Source organism: Phalacrocorax aristotelis, chromosome 5 (assembly GCF_949628215.1).
Source record: "Phalacrocorax aristotelis chromosome 5, bGulAri2.1, whole genome shotgun sequence".
Classification (NCBI taxonomy): Eukaryota; Metazoa; Chordata; class Aves; order Suliformes; family Phalacrocoracidae; genus Phalacrocorax; species Phalacrocorax aristotelis.
Window position 1 is genome coordinate 58,490,674 of NC_134280.1, and position 14,649 is coordinate 58,505,322.

Here is a 14,649-nt window from a genome sequence, read left to right on the forward strand (position 1 = left end):
ATGACTTCCAGAGTGTCTTGCCTGGCCTTTGCAGAAAGGTAAAGACAATTAAACAGGGAGGAATTGTTCCTCGAGTTATTTTATGAACTTCTTTCACCTTGCCCCATGGTTCAGGTAAATCAATGTTTTTGCCATTGGCGAGATGGTGACACAATTTGTACACACACAACTTAAAACTACACAGCAGCTGGCTGAGTTATCAAATGGGATCATCAGACCAAATTAAAAGAATAGTTTTTCTTCTAACAGTACACCACAGATTTTTGCTGGTCTTCTATAGCGCTACAAAATTGGGAAAGGAGACAACTGAATGCTCTCGTCAGCTGTACAGAGAACACACCTTTGCTGTGAAATTCTCTGCCTTGGTGCATTTGGCTTTTATAAGATACCAAAACGCTTGCTCTTCTTAGTGAGAGCACTTCATATGAGAAGACTAAGTGAAGCATACTTTGGCTGCAATGGCTCATCCCACATTACCTCAGTGAAATTCTACTGAGTTGAGCAGATGCACAGAGAGATAATGACATTTTTAAAATTTATACAGCCCTTTTTGCAGCCTTATGAAATGAAAACACTGTATTGGCAAGCAGAGGTTAGCTTGTCACCATTATTCCACCACACTTCAATTAGGTCTTTATCTGCACATGACTCTTGCCATCTGAAGCACAAGCTAGAGTACCCTTTTTCTCTATTAAGACAGCTTTAAGCAACAAAAGAATGGATATTGCAGAGTCTAGATTATTCTGCTCTACTGGCTTTTTGATTCCTTTCCCACAGTGAGGGCTCTGTAGAAGCCTAACAAGACAATGACACTTCAAACACTGCAGCACACAGACACTGTCCAAGAAGCCCCCGTGAAAGCTGCCATCCATTATTATGTTGTCAGTCAAGGAACGAGACAACCTATGAGGCCACAAATTAGCCTCATTAACTCTTGTGGTTTTGTGACGTTTCTGTTCTTAAGCATGCAATATGGTTTGGTCTCTTAGCTCAGAGGTGTTAGAAAGCATTAAGAGCATTAACAGCTTAGTTTCTGTTAACAAAGTTATTCTTTTGTCTCTATTGAGCTACTAAAGGGGAAACTGTTCAAGCAGGTACTTTGGTAAAGTTCACTGACATCAGACAAATGGTTTTAATGCCCAATTTGGGATTGCTCCTTTCTGAGTGAGCAGAATTCAATCAGGTCTCCACAGAAAGCTAAAACTGCACTTCCAAAACCAAGACACATATTAATAACAAAGTACCTATTGTGTAACAAGGTACATGACCAAACCCACCAAAATCTAGCTGACCCAAAAGACAGCATTTCATAGAAGATACATGCATCTGCACATCCTAGCATTCCCTATGAAGCTGCTGCTTGTTTCCAAAGGTTGTAGAAGATTTCTGCTCAGCCCCATTTTATAAGGTTTTATTAAAGAAATGTCTGTAAAACTATAAATGCTGTGTGACTGCAAACTCCTCCATGGACGCAAAGTATCCCAGGTCACATTGTTCCAGAGGCGTTGCAATGGCAGATTGTGGTCCAGAACCACCCCAAACAATTTTTGGTCAAATCCCAACACATGCTTCCCAGGCAGACAATTTCTCTTGCAGGGACCTTGCCCTACTGACATACAACCATCTTGGGATGGATGGGTCTCTTGATCACCGCAGTCACAGCCAAGAGAGCTGAATCCAGTGCCTGACTGGCCTAGCAGACCCTAAGCCAGATGAGTCCTTTCTGATGACTAGATCTTCGTGAAGTTACCCAGCAAACTTCAGTGAAATCTGATCACTCCTGTCACTGGCAAGACAGAGGCAAAAAGCCAGCATGGTATTTCCCTATCAGGCCATGTTAAATTAGTCTCTTACATGTATGATCTGTGTTTAAATCTTTGGGTTTGGTTTTGTGTTTTTTTTTTTTTTTTTTACACAGATGATGTAGGGACATCACCATCAATCCGCTAAGAACATTAGGGCATTTGAATATGCCCATTTAGGGCACATTCAAACAGGCACTCAAAAGGACAGAGGGAGAGGACGCAACTGCAACTGTACAAAGAACTACCAGAGATTCTCAGAGGCACCCTCTAATAGCCAAGTGCCAAGGAGAATCAGCACAGCCAGCAGAACAGGACATCCCAGGAACACTTTTATTTTTTGCATGCTTTCTACACCCCTGTGTCAAGACAACTTTTTCCAAAAAACTTTCTAGTTATCACTGTTCTCCACAGTCAGAAGGACTCTAAGAGCAACAGCTGATATGGTCCCCTGTGTACAAGTCTCCAGTTCACACAGCCATTTCAAATGTGGCTTTCACCTTGCAGGTCCAATTCACTCCCATTGATTCAGTCCAACAAGTAGATAGCTATGACTGTGAAATACCACAACGGAGAGTAGCAAGATTTGTCATCCATAGCAATAGCAACCACAAGATGTACCACATATTCACTTGTGAAAAACTCTGTTTTCCTTCAAATTTTTGTATTCTCTAATATGGAGCTAGTTAAACACAGAAACAAGCTACATGTGCGTGGATGTCCTGCCAGCTACTGTAACAGCCTCCCAAAGTGTGTGGTTTCTCCCACATATAGACGAAGAGCTCACTCAGAGCAGCCAGCCAAGGAAAAAAAATAGGATTGTGCACAACTTCTGAAGACACACCAAGTTCCTGTGGTTTAAGCAGGGGCTAGGCAGAATCATCAAGCCCCTGTGCTTCAGACCAACAGAGTCACATCAGATGAAGAATCAACTTTAATTATCAAACTCTAATAGCTACCTGACCTTGAGTCCCATATCACAGTAACTGACAGGGAACCCAGAGGCTAATTGCACATAGACTTGGCAGGGCAAATGACCCTTAGGCTCCCCTGTTACACTGAGGAATACAGCAGCCCCAAGCCTCTCTAGTTCTCCTATCTCAATTCCAGTTCACTCTTTTTCTGTGTATGTAAAGGCCAGTACTGCAGACCACTGGGAAGGCCTCTTAACTGGGCTGGGAGACAGGGAAGGAAATACTCCCTATACTCCCTTTTATTACAGGTAAGAAGCAAAACTGAATAGATCGCCTAGGCAGTAGATGCCAAATGCAGTTTTGATCAATGCTGTGAGGTCTCAAAAGAGAAATAATAAAGTATATACACTGAGACATGCATACACAAGGCAGAGAACAGAAGACTTAGTGATGAGCAGAAAAGCAGAGAACAAAGTCAGGGGAAAGATAGAGCAATGAGATTTGGCTTACAACAGACCTGCCCACCCAAGGAATTAAAAAGAATTAAAAAAAAGAAAAAAAGTGGGGAATCCCACGGAACACTTCTTCACAGTTGGGGGGGGGCGCCCGGGAGGGAAACAGTCACAGCATGATACCCTGAAAAATGGCTTTTAAAGAAAACAAACCAAACATGTCTGTATTTTAGTATGAAGAAAAAAAGCATTTCAGGCAAACACACTAAGGGTTTTTTTTTCTTAAGACAGGTTTCCATAAAACTATCTTTTATTTAGCAATTTTTAGGAAAAAATGCATCTTTTTTCCCCTCTTGCTTTTCTTCTCCAAAGTACCAAAAAAAAAAAAAAGGACCAAATTAAGTGGAAATTAGGTATTATGGAAAAAAGGCCTTTTTTGCAAAAAAGTTAAAAGAAATTAACTGTATCTTTCAAAGTAAGAGAATGGAGGTAGAATTCCAAAGATACAATTTAGGGAACAATTATTAACGACAGGAAATGCTGCTGTTAGTTCAGGAGAGTAAAAGGTACTCAAGTAGCAGCAAGTAAGAACAAAAGGAATTGGAAGTTTTCCCTCTCTTGGCATCTTGGCATCAGACAAGACAAGGAGTTCAAGCAACTGATTTTCATCCTTAGATTCATGATCCATGCACGCACACACACACATCACTGCTAGCAAGGCAACATGAAGGGAAATGCTTTGCCCCACTACTGCAGCCTTCCTGCTTGTCCTCACTCCTGGCTCTGCTCCTGCAGTGAGAAGCTGAGCTATAGCCTGAGAAATCACCATACATCAGCAGACCCCTGTGAGACCAAGCCCAGTACCAGAGAAGCTGAGAATACAAATTCTTAATTCAAACAAAAGATCAATTCAGATGACATTGTCATCTGTCAGATGACAGCCACCTCGGTGCACTCATCTGTGGATGGCCTTGTATATCTATAAATGTTGATCTCTTCACTATGGGGGTTTTTAAAGTGACATTTGTTTATTCATGCTTAGACTCCTCTTATAGTCATGCCAACGATAAGCCATAGATTAAAGAAAGCCTTGCATCTTTAAATACTTCTTAGTATGATATTCACTATACAGTTCAATGGACAACTCCCTGATCTGAGCAACCACTTTAAAGTATTCCCTAAGGGCATCCAAAATAATTTGGTTCCATCCGATGCCTAATTAGATATCCAAGGCTCTCTGATCTCTCAAAGGTCGCTTCATAAAGTTTTCACTCAAAATGAAGAATGTGATTTGAATACCTTTGGGGCTGACAAACAATAAATCTCTTAGCTGAAACCTAAACACTGTACAGGTAATCTAAAAGGTACCTGCAGGTAATGCAGGCATTGTCCTGTAACTAAAGCCAATGGAAATGGTCAGAGCTCACTGTCCTTCGATTTGTTGACATTCCCTGGATCAGGACACAGCTTAGCTGCACAACAGAGCATGAAGTACACTGGGACTACAAGCAGTACAGCCTTTAACAGGCACAACACTGCAGACATACAGGTGGGATCAAAGGGGCAGAGGGATGTAAAGAGTCTTCAAAGTCACTTAGAAGATTCTGACATACTATTCCTTTTAAAAGGAGTGAGGACTTCAAGACCCTTCACAGCTTTGAAAAACTCAACCTAAAAATACTTCTGAAGCTGTTTTAGAGATTTTGCAGTTAGCTTCTGTCAAAAACTCCTGCTTGGTGCCTGGAGGGAAGCAGCCATACCTTCTGAGCGGTGGATGCACGTATGCTGGTTATCACTTAGAAAGAATCCTTCCTTACAGCGACATTCATAGCTCCCCACAGTGTTGACACAAACATGTTGGCAACCACCATTGTTGAACATGCATTCATCAGTATCTGAAAGAGAGAGAGAGAAAGAGACAGATCAGCTCTGAAGTAAAACCAATACACTCATATTGGCAGCAGTCACTCAATGTGCAGTGCAGACAGACATCTACTCAGCACGTAACCACCCAGGCAGCTTAGACACCCCAGGACAGCGTGTTGTTGTTGTTGTGCTGTCACCCTTGGGAAACTATATTTTTGCTGCTGCTCCTCCTGTTTGCAGTTTGCCCAATCGATCACAGGGCTCCCAGAAATGCTGGCCAACTAACCAGAGTTACTGGTTACAACTACAGCAGAGTAGCTTCACTGGACCCATAAGAAGGGCTCCACACTCCACCTACATGAACGTACTCTGCCTCTCAGTGCAGCTGGATAGTACTGCCACTCAGCAGCCTAGCACATTTACATCTAGGTTGAGCATCTATACATGGTTCTGTCTTGCTTAGTGGGACACAACTTTGTCTCCAAATCTATCCAAGCTATAAAAGGTGTTTTTCCAGAAAGCTCCCCATTCTGAAGCAAAGGTGGAACAAGAAAAATACGAACCTCAAAATAAATTTAGCTTAAAACCTATCTGCTCCTTCTTACTTTAGGTCTAGTTAGAATTCACACATCACATCTGTTCTGATGCTCTGATTTATTTTCCTCCTCCCTCAACCCTAGGTCATCACCACTTAACATCAAGGCTGCTGCAGTGTTGCCTGACAGCAGTCAAGGACAAGAGCAGAAGTTCTGGAAACAGTTTTAATGGTGATTTTGCAATATTCAGAGCTTCAACAGTACCAGAGAATATAGAAAGGCTCTGCTTGCAAGGTACCCAAAAGAAACAGAGTAGAAAAACCAGCTAAGCCTCTGAACAACAGGACGCTCATCCCAACCCCCAATTCACTGGAATTGTACCCCTTAATAAGAGCAGGTTTTTGTAACCACTACCAGCAAAGCATTTTCCTACCCTGATTTTCAGAAATGCCAATTTGAACAGGAAGTGAAAATGCTCAGTCCCTTAAAAAACAGGACAAAACATTGTTGAGGGAAAGCACTGATCTCATTTGCAAATTCATATGGAACATCATGTTTGCTCCCTGTTCTGTTCATTGTTCCTGTGCTAGCAGTACAATATTTTTAATTTAACATTGTAGCATTTCTGGCATAAAACAGCTGTCTTCTAAAAAAGGAGAAAGAGAAAGACTTTTAGTAATAAGCATAACATAATATTACAACAGATTTAACTTCTACTGAAGGCAATGAGTAAGCCCATTGGATGCAAAAGAATGTGACCTGCTGTAGCAAGAAGAGCGGCTGACATATCTCCATCACAGAGAAGCTGAGCCTTTTAGAGTTCTACAGTGATGTGAATGTGCAAACAATCATGAATAAACACCCACCATGGGTCTTTAGTACTACAGATTTGAACTCCAGCAGATGTTTCTGTCTTACAGACCTTGGAAAGCTTTCAAAAAAAATCATCTCTTTCCAACAAGTAATTGTCTATTTGGCTTAAACCCAGGCACACAGCCGAGATCTTCAAAAATAAGGGTGAGAGGAGGGCAACCCTGGCGTGAACAAAGTAAATAAACAGATTAAGAGAAGATGTGATCCAATTTGCTGCATGCCAAAATATTTATTTAACGTTTACATCACATCTCAAAATTGGCAGGTCAGTGGTAAAAACTTCCTTGTATGTCAATGACATTTTATTTTATTTTAAAAAGTCTGCCATGCAATACTGAGCAGCTTCCCAGTAACAGCAGATGGTAGATTTTAGTCTAAGTTATGTCTAGGTCTTACTGATCACAAACAAGTCAGCTGAATTAGGCTTTAGAGGGGCTACTGGATACAAACAGAATACACCCTTTGGTGGCATTGTAAGAGGCAGTGTGTTCGTTCACTTTCAGACCTTCAAGGTAACCCAAACTGAACTCCATTATGTGTTTACACAAACGCCTTAGACAAAAATAAGATGGCCTTCCTATCACTTTAAAGTATCAGCAGGTATTTTGCTTCCCTCTCTACTTTCTTTAGTGAAATATTTGGAACTTAGTGACTTCATCCTCTCCTCCACTTACACCCTAACAAAGTTGATCTGTGGGCACGCACCAGGTTCCCAGCAGGTAAAGCCCAACACAACCCGCTGGAGACCCCAGAGCTTTTCCGATTTGTCCCGGCAGAAGATACAGCCCAGGGATGGTCTGATCCTCCATCTGATATACCACACAGAAGTGGGAAATACCCCAGCCAAGCTAACTACAACCTTAAAATTATGCTGTAAGAGCAAGTTTCCCTTGGACTGACATGGTCATGGAAGCCTGCCTGGGCACATCCACAGTCAGTGCAGCAGAAGAGAAAAACTGAGACATCTCTGAAAAAGTAAATGCAACAGGTACCACTGCACAGAGCAGAGCCACACAGGGTACCCAGCATGGGTCCTGGAAGCAGGACAGCTTCAGCAACATGAGGCTCTGTCCCAGGGAAGTAACGCTGGCAGCATACTACACTGCCAACAGGCTGGCAACTCATGCATTTCTGTACGCTGCTGCACTGTGCACTGGAGAACACTACCACAGTAAAACCACAAGGTCTCATTACCTGTTTTTAAAGATTTTCACCTGCTGACACACAAAAAGAAGGAAACTATTGAGGTCTTAAATGAAAAGAAAAAGAGGGTGAGAGGGAGTACATGCATGCAGGGTCAAAGGAGTGTTGCCAGGATTGAACATATTTCCAGAGTTGTGTACTTTGCTTCACACTAACCACACAGAGAAACTCCAAGCATTTGGCTTAGTCCCTCTGTACTTCAATGGCCTCTATCATATACAGCTGCTGCACACTCCTTATTGTCCTTTCCTTACACTTTCATGTCAAGAAGTACTCAGACACAGTAAGAGCAAGAAACCCACACATTACAGATGTATGAGAGAAGATTTCTATGCCCAGAAGCACACCTAAGAACTGATCCTAAACTAACTGTGGAACAAAGATACAATGATAACACATGTTCTTTTACATAAACTAATTTAGCATGATAATAGATGGCACTTTGCACATTTTAACCCAAAGCACTTAACAGAAATGTAGCACAATTATCCTCCTCATTCAGAGGGGGAAGAGCCACGCTGGGCTAGTACATCAGTACCTGGAATTCCTTAGTCCCATATGTAACATTCATCTCTAGCTGAGCCTATTCAGCCCAAGAGATCACCATGTATTTCCCACGGATGCAGTTAAAGGGTTATGTTAGCATACCCCGATGTTCATGAACTCGCTTCTTACCCAGGCAGTTGTGGCCATCGTGAGCCAGCATAAAGCCATCATAGCAAGTGCAGCGGTAATTTCCTGGAATATTGAAACACTCGTGGACACAGCCTCCATTGAAGTCATTATCACATTCATCAATGTCTAAGGAATAAAGCAAAAATCAATAATGATGGATGCTTGCTTAAGTGTTATAGAGATGAGACTGTGTAAAGACTAATGCAAAGAGCAACTGCTGTCGGAAACCATCATTGTCTTGCAAATGGACTACACTTAACACATTACTTGCTGAATGTTTCTACAGAGTAACAAAATGTCCTGAGATTCCTGTGTAGCTTTAATAGTTTTTAAGGCTGCTGGTTAAACAACAAACTAATTATTAGACCAAGTGATATTACTAGGTGAAAAGCCATGAAAATTTGTTTGCCTTTGATTTCATAAACAAGTAGTGTATCAGTTGAAGAAATAATTACTATTTTGATATAAAATCATCCTCCATATTCCAAGCTATTATTTTTAATGGCTCTGTCTTCTTAGAAATAACTCACGCTGACCGAGGCAGAGCATAGTGCTTCCATCACTTTACCTTCACATTTCTTCCCTTCACCAGTGTAACCCACTTTGCACATGCACTTGTACAGCTTCGGGGTGTTTTGACAAATAGCATCTGGGTGGCAGTCATCAAGCCCCAGGGCACATTCATCCACATCTGTGAAAAGACAAGATTCAGAAGGGATGTCAGAACTGGAGAATAGGGCATGTCTCCTGCACACATCACTGACGAGATGACAGAAGGCTTGAGCTCCTGTTTGTGGTCCATGTGTGCATATTATATGTATTTGTGAGTCAGGACAGAAACATGCAGAGACCATATCTGAACTTAGATTTGTGTAATGCTCTACCTGCATACAGACGTACTTGTATACCATTCAGATAAGCCACTGTTAAGCTTTTGTACCCACTTATAAGTGCATCCAAAATAACCTCTTATGGGCTAGATCCTCCATGAGATTTAGCTGACAGTTTTACAGAGATTCATTAGAGACTGTTAATCTTTCTGGTTAACAAAAAAAAAAAGTTATTGAAAGAGTTCTCGATCACATCTGTGACATCACCCTGAGGAAGCCCAATGATTTTTAAACTAACAAGGGCAGTTTACAGAAATGTACTTTCAAAGTCACCACCAACATGTTAACACTGACTTACCATTAAACAGATGTATAATTTATAAAGAATGCCAATTTTTTAAATACAAGAATAGTATCTGGTGAGCAGCATTGCCAAATCACCTGGCCAGCCATCACAAAGCACAGCGTACTGAAGAAAAATATCCAGGTGGAAACTTCAGAGCAGAGGAAATTAGGAGAGAGGGAAACACCAACAGGCAGAAGTCCTGGAGACAAAGAAGTGTAGACAGAAGAAGAGGAAGAAAAGTTATGGGCAGCAGAAGACATCAGCAGAAGTTTTCCATACAGCAGAAGAGAATTCAAACACAGAAACAGGAAGATTTGTAGCAACTGGCTAAAAGGAAGAGCTGCAGAAGCAGCACCCCACGTAGGTACAAAAAACTGACCTCTAAAATAACAGGATGAATTACAGGAGCATCAGCAGAAGGTGACAACTTAGTCAGCCACTACCCACTATCTGCGAGCACTGATCACTTTCTAACGGGGAATTTCAGCCCGCACTTCTCCCATTTACAATTATAGCATTCATCTCTTTTTTTTTTTTCTCTCTCCCCCCCCCGCCCCCCCAGTCACAAAATATGCGTGTAGGTACTGCAACAGTTGCCAACTTCAGAAAGTATTCATGTAGGTTTAACTCCCAATGGCGTCTGGCAGCAGGAAACAAGGCAAAGAGCCAGTGCTAGAGCAGCAGTGCTCTCCGGGCTCTCAGGTGCACACAGAGCCGGTAACAGCGATGGGGTCCTCAGATACCACCGCCAGAAAGCAAGGGGAAAGTGGAAAACAGCCGGAGAGAGCAGCAGAATCCGCTTCCTTTCAAAGCAGAAAAGTCAAGCTATTGAAAAAATAGGGGAGGCAGCGAACTGAGGGAGCAATTCCTGTAAGGGGGGACCTCCAGCTAGTGGGATTCAGGTAGGGGGAGCAGAAGGAAAGGCTGGGTAGGGAAGGAAAGCCAGCGGGCAGAAAGCAGCACTAGCTGCATGTGCTGGCTGCGTACCCCCTGCACGGTAAGCTCTCCCCTTGCCAGCCCGGGCCAGGGAGGCAAGGGGGGCACACCTGCCCTGGCAAGGCGGGTCCCAGAAACCACACACCGAGGAGGGAACTTCTTTCAAAGCTATGCACAGAGACGTCAACTGTATCTCATGGCAGCGCCAAAAGGGCCATTCTGCTATTTTATTTTTACACTAATCCTCTGTGGTCTGCAGCGTGTAAGGAAAACAGCGGCAACCCCCCCACCCCCCAGCATTAATGCATACAGAAGCATAGAAAAGAGGACTAGAAAAACATCACCAGGCACAGGGAGTGAGATTTCCCCGTGTAGTGACAGCAGCCTGAGCTGGAGAGAGACCCCAGGGAAGGGAGGCTGTGAGCAAACATCACAGTCGTAAACTTGGCAGTAAGGCGGACGCGGAGAAGGCTGCAGGAGGAATCACTGGGTTTATTCCTCGGCGACCAAGGGCAGATGAAGCCCCGATACACGCAGGGTTCACCTCCCCGCTCCGTCGGCAAAGGTGAGATGTTAACCGGGTGCCCAGCCCTCGGGGGTCGCGTGTCAGCCCCGCTCCCAGGCGAGACCGCCCGGCAACCGGCATTTCGGGGTCACCAGCGGTGCTTGCGGCGCCCCGCCAGGTGCGACCCCGCGCCTCGGTAATGGGACCCCGCTCGCCCCCGTAACGGTAACGCGACCCCGCTCGCCCCGGTAACGGTAACGGGACCCCGCTCGCCAACGGCGTCCCGCCCGCCGTCCGCCGGTAGCGACGGCCAGGCGTCCTGAGGGAAAAGCAGCCCGCCGGTGCCCCGGGACGGCGCTGAAGGCGGGGCGGCACTCACCGGGCAGGGCGGCGGGGGCGCCCGGCGCGGGCAGCAGCAGGAGCAGCAGCGGCAGCGCCCGCGCCCCCGCCGCGCCGCGGCGGCCGCCGGACCCCATCGATGGCGCTGCGGCGGCGGCTGCGCTGCTGGTGCCGCTGCGGCCGCCGGGCGGGAGGAGGCGGCGGAGGGCGGCGTCTGCGGGCGGCCGGCCCGCCTCGCACTGACAGCGGGCGCGGGGCGGCGAGGGCTGGGCGGGCCGCCCCCGCCCGGGCCCCCCTGCCGCCCCCGCGGGCCGACCGGGGGCGACGAGCGCACCCCCCTGCCGCCAACCGCCCCATCCCACATTAAAACCCTGCGTCGACCGCACCAGCTCACCCACCCACGACACCGGCGTTCAAAACACCTGCGCAACACCCTAAACACAGGTGTCCCGCAGAGCCGATGCTTCCTGAAGGTACATAAAATACCTCACACGCAGACTGTGGGTGCCAGCGGCAAGTGCACTGGAACCCGCGCTCTCCTTTCTGGAGCGGCCCACAAAACGGTCTGCTTCCAGTAGAGACAAGCCCATGCAGAGATTCTGTATGACTGCAGCCTGTCGCAACCCATATGCACACAACTCACTCCAGCCTTGCTTGTGTTTCTTCAAAAATACAGTACTAGAATTTTTACCAAGTAATTACACCCCAGTGCAGTGCGTGAAGTCCCTGTCTGAAGGCCATACCAGAACCCACAACATCACACCACCACCCTTGGCCGCATCCCACCTCCTTTCCCAGCCAGGGATTTCTCACAGCTGTCCTTCCTTTGGCAGGTAAGTGACCTATCCATTATTCACTGAAATTACAATTTCCTAAATGTTGCTTGACCTTTCACGGTGCAAGTGAAAGCAGGCAGTATTCTTTTCCACCCGTCCCTCCCTTCCCCATTTCACTGTCTTTTCTCTTTTGTTTTGTTCTGTGAGAAATACTGAGCTATTTCTAGTTGTAAGGGTGGTTTATACACATTAGTAAATCTTCAGAGTGAAACTTTCCCTCAGTCTTTGTCTTTGTTTCCTTAATGGTAGCTATAAATTACCACTTTCCATTCTCACTGGAGCATCAGGCTTCATTGCTTTTGAAATGATCAAAGTTATTCTCTTCTAAAATCCAATGAGAAACAACCTATTGTATCTCCTGGATGGTTTCAGCCTTAGTCAAACTCATCTATAAATGCATAAAGCTACTCATTAAACACTCCAAGGATTCTCAAGCCTCACACCATACCCCACCAAGCCTCCCCTACCAACAGAAAGTAATAAATGAATGAAGACTTTCTCAACAGTTTCCATGACCTCATGAATAAACAATCATACTTACAATGGGAATTCGCACATCCACACACCTCTCATCTGGGGATATCAGTCAAGGTGTCCCTGTTAAGAATTCTCCCCCAGTCACAGAGGAGCCATCTCCCATTGAGGCATGTGACTACAACCTACCTTACAGAAAAGCTGTTACATATTTCTGGCACTTCCCACCCAAGGGTACTCAAGGAACTTGACCAATATTAATTTAATTAAAATTCAGCATATGAAGAGTGTAGCAGAAAAAACAAACCCAGGAAGAGACACGGAGGAGAAGAGCCACATACCCAAACAACTAAAGCTTTTTGAGACACAGTAAAAGCAAAGCATCTTATTTACTTCTATAAACTAAAATATAAAATGACACATAAATATTCAGGAATGCCTGGGTTAGATGAAAAGATTTCAACACAGTTTGGAAAACAAACAGGAATAATATTAATGAAACCATTTCTTACAGCTATTATTTCACATGTAACATTCATTTATGATGAAGGATTGCCATTAAAATATCTCTTTAAAGACACAGACCAGACAGAAGCTCAGACCTCAACTCAGACATCTGTCTTTTGTAGCCTTCTTAACTCTTTCTATTCAGCTACAGAGTCAAAGTGACAGGCGACCACACTAGGTACTAAGATCTTTACTAGGAGAGGGAAGCTAGAAAAATTCTTTAAGACTCAACTTCAGCAGTAAGTTAAGTATGATGAAAGAAATACAAACATGCCTGGAACAGTTCAACAGGAAGAGACCGCAAATAGCATTGTTTGGGATTTTTTAAGCAATTAAAACTAAAATAAAATCACAAAGTTTTAGGGCAGACAATAGCTACTGGTAAATATCTGCAAGAAATGTATGCAAACAGGATATTTTCATACATTATGTGGTTTTGTTGGTTTATGTTTGGAGAAAGGCTGCACATCAGAAAACTTATCTGCTTTTTCCAGTTGTTCCAATGCATGTGCTCCTTTACAATCTTGCAAATCCTCAAACTTCTTCCCGCTCGCACTATCTGATCTCTTTGAACTGCCAGGAGCATGACACTGCTACGAGCACTGCCCACCACTCCAAAGGAACCCTTCCACACAGCCAAGATCCCCAATTCCCCCCTGCCCTCCACTTTTAAGTATCACTCAAAGTTGCCTCACATTGAAAGATGGAGACTAAGCTGCCACAGAGCAGTCAGATGTTAAAACTGCTCCAGAAATTCTGCATCTGATGTCCTGAGTTGAATACTTTTGTCTGAAAATCTGGGATAAAAACCACCTTATACTTGATAACCCTTGTTAAATTTTATTATTTAATGATAAGCAAACATTATTTGAAGATACCTAGATTGCCATTTCATTTGTACTTCAGTGTAGTGAGAAGCAGTGGGTCTGCTGGGCTGAGCAACAGTACATCATACTGACCCAAAATTTAACATGACTGAGCAAGCATAATGAGTGCTTGTGACAGAAGCTGAAAACAAATGGGGGGGGAGGGGGGGGGAGAGAGGGGGAGAGATACCAGAGAAAGGCAGACAGATGAGTGAGGAAATAGTATAAAATATTTAATTATTCCAGAACTTTTCACACACATCTCAGAGCTGTAGTTTCACCATTCTCATCTCTGTATGTATACTGGGTTTTGAACAACTGTCTGTCTTTTACATGAATCACTCAAACTTTTGCACTTACACTTCCCATCCTAGTATCCAAGGCTTTTCCAAGCCATTGAATAGGTTGTTGAGTTCTACGTAAAATAACACATCTTCAGTAATCAGCATTCAGTTTTGCAATTTAGCAGTGGCTTTCACTGGGAGCAGGACCTGCACATGGCTCATCTCAAACAATGAGGAAATCTGGGGTTCCTCTGGTCACAAGGAGTCTAAAGGACCTTCTCACATAATTTATTATCCTTGACTAAGTCTTATTATAGCACTGGGAGTAAACCTTCCCCAGAACAAATATCAGATCCATCAGTGATATTTTCAATGTTGTAGGATCTCTATCTTAAAATACCACTG

At 44.1% G+C, this 14,649-nt stretch overlaps 1 protein-coding gene across 2 annotated transcripts in view; it reads right to left on the reverse strand.

Annotated features, from left to right (window-relative positions):
* Positions 1-11,460, reverse strand: part of SCUBE2 (signal peptide, CUB domain and EGF like domain containing 2) — a 47,749-nt gene extending 36,289 nt beyond the window's left edge. The window contains exons 1-4 of one of the 2 annotated variants that reach the window (XM_075094778.1): positions 11,318-11,460; positions 8,890-9,012; positions 8,322-8,447; positions 4,929-5,063 (exon numbers count right to left, since the gene is read on the reverse strand). In XM_075094778.1, coding sequence (XP_074950879.1) covers positions 4,929-5,063; positions 8,322-8,447; positions 8,890-9,012; positions 11,318-11,414 — 481 coding nt within the window. In that variant the 5' untranslated portion in view covers positions 11,415-11,460. Of the gene's footprint in view, positions 1-4,928; positions 5,064-8,321; positions 8,448-8,889; positions 9,048-11,313 lie in introns of both variants that reach the window. The other variant, XM_075094779.1, reaches the window with a different exon arrangement.
* Positions 11,461-14,649: the final 3,189 nt, after the last annotated feature.